General features: G+C 29.4%; 1 protein-coding gene across 1 annotated transcript in view; it reads left to right on the top strand.

Annotated features, from left to right (window-relative positions):
* The first annotated feature begins 353 nt into the window (after positions 1 to 353).
* Positions 354 to 8573, top strand: part of Wee1 (Wee1 kinase) — a 41275-nt gene continuing 33055 nt past the window's right edge. Inside the window, exon 1 of the mRNA XM_035356337.2 lies at positions 354 to 1142. Coding sequence (XP_035212228.1) covers positions 502 to 1142 — 641 coding nt within the window. The 5' untranslated portion in view covers positions 354 to 501. The remainder of the gene's footprint in view (positions 1143 to 8573) is intronic.

Here is an 8573-nt window from a genome sequence, read left to right as displayed (position 1 = left end):
AGTGAAAAGTGAGTAAACAATTTATATATTGCAAGTGTAAATTATTTTTTCAATTTCTTTTTAAATTGTACAGAAAGACAAAATATGCTGTACATTTTTCAGGTTAGAATTATTAACATTATAGTGCTCTTTCTTATTTTCTAGTAAATTGAATTAATTCTAGAGGAATTAAAGGGATGAAATTTAGAATTTAAAACATCTTTTGAAACTGATATATAAAATACTTCCATCCTCGAGTTTAAATGTTAATCGTAAGAGCAACACAGAAAATAGGAAAACATGTAGCCAAACTGCCGATAAAACATAGCATATGGCAACCCCTCCTTCGCTATCACGTCTTTTCTTGATTGGCCATTTCACTTCTCGAGCGGTTAAACCGTTCACGTTTGCCGCCATATCTGAAAATTGTTTGAGATTACAATTTTGCGATTTCAGTTTCGTCTCAAACGTATCATCAGTTCACATGTTTCATGTGGGGAAACCAATAAATCGTTTAAGAAGATGTCTGTAATCAAACCGAGAATGTTATTTGGTGTGGAGGATGACGGTTTAATCCAGCGACTGGATTTTAGTGATGGTGAATCCGAATTTCAATCAGATGCCAATACGGATGATTTTGATTATACGCCAATGGACCATTATGTATCTCCTGCTGCATATGAATGTAGTCCTATCCTAAGAAATATCCGTGCATTTTCAAGTGATGGTGACGATGAGAAATTGGATTCGTCGACAGATTCTATTTTGAGCGATTTATGCAGCACTGCAAAAAGACCGACAGTCCGAAAAAATCTAAATAGGGGTGCTGCTGTTCAATTGAGTGTCGACAGCACGCCCCCTTACAAAAAAGTCAGAGCCTTGAGACTGTTTGGTTCACCTCAGTCTCCTAAAACCTTACTGAAGCAATCCGAACTGTCAGCTGTCGAAAGTAATAGGACATTGTCAAAATATACAAACGATTCAAGAACTTCAAAAGTCGATGTGTATGATCATAATCATAACTTGGACCGTGGACGTCGTTCTAAACAAGTATTTTCCCCCCAGTTGATTTCAGATTCAGAAACAAATATTAATCCTTTTACACAAACAGCATTGTTTCTTCATTCAAATGGTAAAAGAAGAAGAGATAGTGGAATTCACAGGTGAGAAAATGATTGAAATATTTTTTTACTAATGTGTGAGAAGTAATGAATTATTTGATTTATTTATTTTCATGTTTCTTTTTTCCCCATGGATTGCTTTGTTTTATTTAAAAGCAAATATAAAGCTAACCCTATGCAGTTGTAAATGTTTGTGTGAAATGTTCTATATGAATTAAATTAACATATTATATAATCAGTATTTAATGACTATATTTATGCCAATGGTTTCCAAACCTTTTGAGATAGATAGCCCTTGCCTTCTTTGCCATAATTGAATTAAACCAGACAAAACCTTTTAATCACTGAGCTCCTTATCATATGTTTTTCGAACTAATTGTGTTAAAGAATTGTATTGCACGGCTAGGTTAGGTTATTTAAATATGGCAAAGCATACGAGGGCTTACGTAGGTAGGAAAATGGTTCGGTTATTTAAATACGGCAAAGTACATGACAGTTATCTGCATATTCTTTGGCTAGGGAAAAAGGTATAGATAGTAAGGGAATTGTGAAGTAAGGATATATGTAAGCAGTTATATAAAAATTATATTTAAAAGTTTTTACCTTTACCATAATACTCAAATGCTTTGCCATAATCAAATAAACCAAAGCTTTACCATAATATCTAAATTTATTTTCAGTGTGGTATTGCCAAAAATTAGTCATACATGAATAAAAGTTCTTCCAAAGCTAAATTAAACATTTTAATTTGTGTTACAACAGCTATGAAATTGCAGAATAAGAAGGAGTATGATTATTATATTTTATAGAATGATTACATTGTTTAAATACTTAATAAATCAAATAGATAATTAGTGAATACATAAACTGTATTACTTCTAATTATAAGAGCCACATCTAGCTGAGCAACCTGCCACCCCTATACTGTCACTGGTCACTTAAAAATAAATAGGTGATAATGTATCAGTCACTTTTCCTAATTTTTCTTTCTATACCAAAGCAAAATACTGTATTAATTAAATAGCTGCTCTTTCATTTTAATTAAAATTACTGCTGCTCTTATCAAATATTTAATTACATTTTTATTTCTTAAAATTTATTCTAAAATATAAGGATGGTTTAATAAATTAATTTAATAAAGCAAAATAAATTGTTAATTATCTCATTTGTTTTCTCCAAACAGTATTTATAAAACAAATTTGACTGAAATTCCAATTCCATAATTCTAATCAATACTAGTGTCATGGTGGGGATGCTTAATATATCAGTTTAAGAAAGTGTTTTGAGTTCTAATATTAAAAATTAGAAGTTAAATGTTCCAAGTGATCTATATGTATTTACATTGTGTAATGAATACTTACTACAGTACAAAGTCCAAAATTCGGACGTCCATTATCCGGAATGATCTAAAATCCGAACCTCAAAACCACCAACAAAGTTTTCCTCGTAAGCTTTACACATGCACATTTGATTCCCCCTCCGTGCATAATAAAACATCTGGAGAGTCCCGATTCTTAATTTCACTTCGACATTAAATAAAATACCTTGTTATTGAAGAAACAATCATTTTAGCATAAAACGATCAGTAATTTTGCTCTTGCTTCGTATCTGCTTGGCACAAATCTCAAACCGAAACATTCCACATAGATACATCATTGATCTGACGCCAACCCGGCGAATTATTATTTATTATACTTTTCTTTCATCACCGAAGAATGTTTAAACATATGAAAACTTGAGTAATAACTCATGTAACGATGCCTAAATAATTTATGTTAATAATTGAATAACAAAGGAGTATGATAACCTTTTATGTTGACAATATGCTTGGCGATGATTACAGATTTAAGTTAAATGCCCTAAAATATGTTGACAAGGAAAAATTTAACAAAAATTTCTTTCCCTATGTTAAAAATAGATTTTGTTGATAATACTCATAGACCCCAAATTTACATTTACAGCTATTTTAATTAAGAATAACTGATTTGTTATTCACATAAACCCAGCACCAGGTCTCGGAATTTAGGATTCGCAGAGACTGCATCAGGCCATAAGATATCTAGCGCCGCGCTCAATAAGGCTTAAGTATATGTGGGAATTTATTTATTCAGAACTCTGATAAGCCTTAAGCATTTGCAAGAAATATACATAAGTATAATAAATAACTAAACTAATATAATTCAATCTTAATTGCCCCAGTGCACGATTGAAGCAAGATAAAATTTAATGGAACAACTTGTTAGTCACCAAGCTCATGATGAATAGCCAAATATGTATGGTGAACGATAGGTAAATTTGCTGACGAATTTTAAAGGTTTTCGGATATCGCAAAACAAAGGTGAAATTTTCCAATTAATGGATTTTGTAAAGAAATGTGGAGAAGCGGTAATAAATGAAGATGATATAAAAGAAGTTTTTCATTGTGATGACAACGATTCTCAATATCAATCAAATTATGAATGGTGAAATCTGTATTATGGTTCTAGGTCCAGAAAATACTGCTACCGATCGTATGTGTGTATATGTATATACACACACACACATTCGTACATACTTACATTTTTGAATTCACTCCTGATAACAGAACAGTACCATTTTTTTTTAGCACGTGGCCTAAAGCTGTAGCAAATAATATTTGAGTGACGTAGACTAAATGCAAATGCGTTTAATATTGTGTTTCAAATGGTGCTAGCATTTCTTATTTGAAATGTCTTTAGTTTTTAATATTAGAGAAAATCTATTAAAATCCATATATATGTAAAATTACAAAATAAAAAACAAAATTCTAATTTTAATTAAGCTTCTCTTATTCTTAATTTTAATTTGGGTATTTCTCTTATCTATTCTAAAAAGTGCATATAATAATTTTCTCTGAACTGAAGTGGAATACTGAGTCCTAAATATGACTTTTCATAACATTTTTGTAACAACTTGTATAAGCCTTCAGTAATAATTTTAGAGTTTTATTAATCAAATGGCATTAAAATGGAAAGTAACCCATTCTCAATTAAGATTTCATCCTGAACATAACACACTTCACTTCTGCTACTCGGCCTAACTGGATTGCTGCTGCGTCTTCATTCTTCTTGCCGCAGAGATGTAAAAAATATTAATGTTCTACAACAGGCATGATTAATGTGCCAGATTAAATATGGCTGCAAAATATTTAACTAAAATGAAAAGACTGTTATTTAAATCTGCAACAACTGCTTCTTCAGTTTGTTACATCTGCAAATACTGCTTCATACTTTATCTCACGTCTGTGACATTTTCAAATCATCACATACACACATATATAATATCTGCATAAGTATTAAAAATTTTATCATATTTTTAAAAAATGATTCTCACTGATTAATGGACTTTTATTCATTTAATATTTTAATTACTAAATTTTAATGAAGTTCGTAATTTTCAGTGTCTTGTAACTGAAATACCGTATTTCTCTCACATTTTATTGAGAATGAAAATACTGTAAAAAATGTTTGTTCATTGATTTTATTTCCGAAAAGTATGTCGAATAACATGAATTTTTCATGTAACTGTAATTTGATAGCATAACATCTTTTTCGGAATTCTTGTGACCAGTTAGCACTTGAAAACGCATAAAATACCTGTAGTAATGCTAACACGATGAAAGGCTTGCTCTGATTCGTTGATTTCCTCTGGGGTATTGACGTCATATGTGGTGACGTCAGTCAATCTTCTTAGGTGTCGGATCTTCTGTTCGTATACGACGTCATGACCTTGATTGCTTAGCATCTGACTCATTTCCCAGTTCATTGCGTCACTTACCGCCGTTTTTAAATTGGGAAGTCATTCTATTCACGCTAAGTCGCGTTTCTTTCTTATAACCGTTTTTGGCATTATCATTTTTCATCAGATCTTTCGAGCTGTAAAAGTATATTTTGCTGTTTTAAAATTCTTATATTTAATAATTCGATTTTTTAAAAATTAAAACAGTTTAGGACGCATAATTTTTTTATTAAGAAATTTTGAAAATTATTATTAATCGAATAGTTTGTATGCATTTATTTATCACAAAGCGATAGATTTTTCTATTTTATAATATTTTCAAAATAAAATAATTTTTCTCCTAGAGATGGAATATGGTATCTTTTAAAATGTAATTCTTCCTTTTTTCTACTGTTGAGATTAACTTCAGCAATGATTCTACCAGCTACTGAAAGAAGGCTTAATATCAGTACTATTCTTTATTTTGAAAGTAAATTTTTCATTTGGTTAAAATAAATAAGTATAATAAAAAAGGAAAATCTGAAAGGTTTCAGATTTTAAGTTATGTCCAAAGGGGTGTTTTTTTTTTTTTTTTTTTTTAACATTTTGTGTGTTACTTTTATTTATTAAATATCATGTTCTTTGCACTTAAATCATAAAATTCAGTTCAAGAGCAATATCGCAGAATAATTTTAAATTGAGCATATCTTTAGAATTTCCGATACACAGTGTCACGTGCTGGAGATAAAAATGTTTTTTCTGTAGAACGTTGCCATTCCTCGCTTTGAAATCCTTGAGTATGTTAATAAAAAAATTGTTAAAGTTTTACAAAATATGAAATCGATAATAAAACAAATTCCAAATTTGGGCTTCCAGATGCCCATATTTGCAGTAGAACTACGTCATTCAAAATTTGATGGCTGTGGGTACCATTGTTTTATCACAATGAAAGACACAATCACAAGAAACACACATACATTTATGCAGACTCTTCGTTATTTAATTTCGTCAAATACAATACAGGGCGATAACATATGGTGGCGACAGTTTGAAAAGTGTAATGGACATTCAGAGTGATTCAACGCAAAATCGCAAAACGAAAACAATAATCCCTCGGGGAGAAAACCCCTTTGGACTAAAAAAAATCTGAAAGGTTTCAGATTTTAAATTGCGTCCAAAGGAGCATTTTTCAAAACATTTTCTGTGTTACCTTTATTTATTAAATATCATGTTCTTCGCACTTATCCATGAAATTCAGTTCAACAGCAGTGTTACAAAATAATTTTAAATGATCATATCTTTAAAATTTCCAATACACAGTTCCGCACGTGAAGATAAATTTTTTTTTTTTTTTTTTTTTTTTTTTTTTTTTTAACCTGTAGAGTGTTGCCATTGCTCACTTTGAAATGCTTGAATTTGTTAATCAAAAATTCGTTAAAGTTTTATAAAATATAAAATCGATAATAAAACAAATTTCAAATTTGGGCTTCCAGATGCCCATATTCGCAGGAGGATTACAGTATTCAAAATATGATGGCTCTAGGTACTGCTGTTGTATCACATTGTGACATACATATATACATTTTTGCAGATTCTTCATTATTTAATTTCTTTAAATGTAATACAGGGTGATAATATTTGGTGGCATCAATTTGAAAAGTGAAACAACACTTGTAGTGAATCAACGCAAAATGCCAAAACGAAATTAAAATCCTTCTGGGCAAATTGCCGTTTTGGATTAATAAATATTTAAATAAAATTAAAATTAATAAATAGAGAATTGATTTTCTTATTTTATTAATACTATTAAATATTAGAGCACACACCTGCCTATATTATTAAATATTAGATTATTGAATAGCATTTATATTTCCTAATTAAAATCAATAAATTTGTACTTCTAAAACATTACTTAGTGTTAATGTGTGTTCTGTCATTATGTTCTTCCAGAGATTAAAATATGTATTAAAAATGGCTCTAGAAATATTTTATGAAATGAATTTCATTATGTGAATTTTAAAATGTGACTGACAAAAATCATTCCTTAACAATTATTGGCTGTGAAGAAAAAATATATTTTTCTATTACACCAATAAAAAATATAGTTTTTAGTCCAAATGGACAATTTGCCTTGAAGGACTGTTAATTTCGTTTTGGCATTTTGCATTGGTTCACTATAAATGTGGGTTCACTTTTCAAATAGTTACCACCAACTATTATTGCTCTGTGTTATATTTAAAGAAATTAAATAATGAAGAATCTCCATAAACATATGTATGTTTCTCGTATTGGGACAAAACAACGGTACGTAGAGCCATCCAATTTTGAATAACGTAATCTTCTACCGAATATGTTCATCTGGAAGCCCGAATTTGAAATTCATTTTATTATCAATTTCATATTTTGTAACACTAACGAAAAAATTCATTTTTATCTCCAGCTTGCAAGACCATGTATCGGAAATTCTAAATGATATGCTCATTTTAAATTATTTTACAATATTGCTGTTGAACTGAATTTTATGGTTTAACTGCGAAGAATATGATATTTAATAAATAAAAGTAACACACAAAACATTAAAGAAATACCATTTTTTTTCAATAATGTAAAATTTGAATGCTTTGAGGGTTTTTTTTTTCCCCTCTAGTTTATTTTGGTACTTTTTTGGTTTCCATTTTTTTGGCATCCAAAAGTAAAGAATGAGAGTGCCAGTGTTATGAATTAGTACCAAGTTTTTCATTTATGTTAAGTGTTAATCAGAGATAGCTAATCATATCACTCTTGAAAAGGTGTCTTTTTTTTAGCCCAAAAGAGGTGTTAGTTTGGAAACAGTTTTGCCTTGATTCACTTTAAAGCTTTGTTTCACTTTTCATTTGAGTCTGTTGTCATTCGGCAAAATGTAAGTTATTACTTATCTTTCAAATTTAATCTGTCAGTTATTGGTTAACAAAGTAAGCTATTTAAAAGCAATGCATGCAGTTTGTAAAATTATGTTTGTACTACTTTTGCATCACAATTCTTTTTATATAAAGATTTTTCTTACAAATTTTTTTTTAGACTGTCAAATGATTCCGTACCAAGGTGCATAATATATGACGTTTAAAATATCTTTTATTAATTACAGTAATGCTGCAAATAGTCATAGAAATTAAATATGTTTTAAATTATATCACATACAGATAATATTTTTTTCAAATTTAGTATTTACCTTATACTTATTATTTTAATTTAGCATGTATTTAAATGTTATATTTTATTTATTTAGAACAATTTTTTTTCCCTTGTTTGTTGATACTGAAATTAAGAGCTGCATTTTAGAATTGGAAGCATAAGGTAATTGTAAAGTGAGAAAATAAAGTATCTGAGAAACTGATTACATGGGGACTACATCAAATACACATTTTATAGCATCTTTTAAGCAGCAAATGGCATAAAACTAAATTGCATGTGAAATGATGGCAGAAAGCATCAGACTTAGTGTTTTTGATTAAAATGATTACTTGGTTTTTGGAAAGTTGTTCTTTTAATATCAGAATATTCTAGCTGTATATTTTTTTTTTTTTTTTTTTTTTCTCTAAGTAATTTTATGTAAATAAATCCATCCATAGTCTCCATTTTTATAGTTGGAAGAGGATACAACAACTTCATTGATATTCATGAAAGTTTATGTCCAAACTTTGGTTTTGGTTTTTTCAACTTTCCATAAAATCTATTTTCGTACGTAAGTATGCATCTGAA

Source organism: Stegodyphus dumicola, chromosome 4, assembly GCF_044657685.1.
Source record: "Stegodyphus dumicola isolate Sdum_Otavi_A_Nest chromosome 4, ASM4465768v1".
NCBI lineage: Eukaryota > Metazoa > Arthropoda > Arachnida > Araneae > Eresidae > Stegodyphus > Stegodyphus dumicola.
The sequence above is the reverse complement of the archived record's forward strand: the minus strand, read 5'-3'. Positions and strand labels throughout refer to the sequence as shown.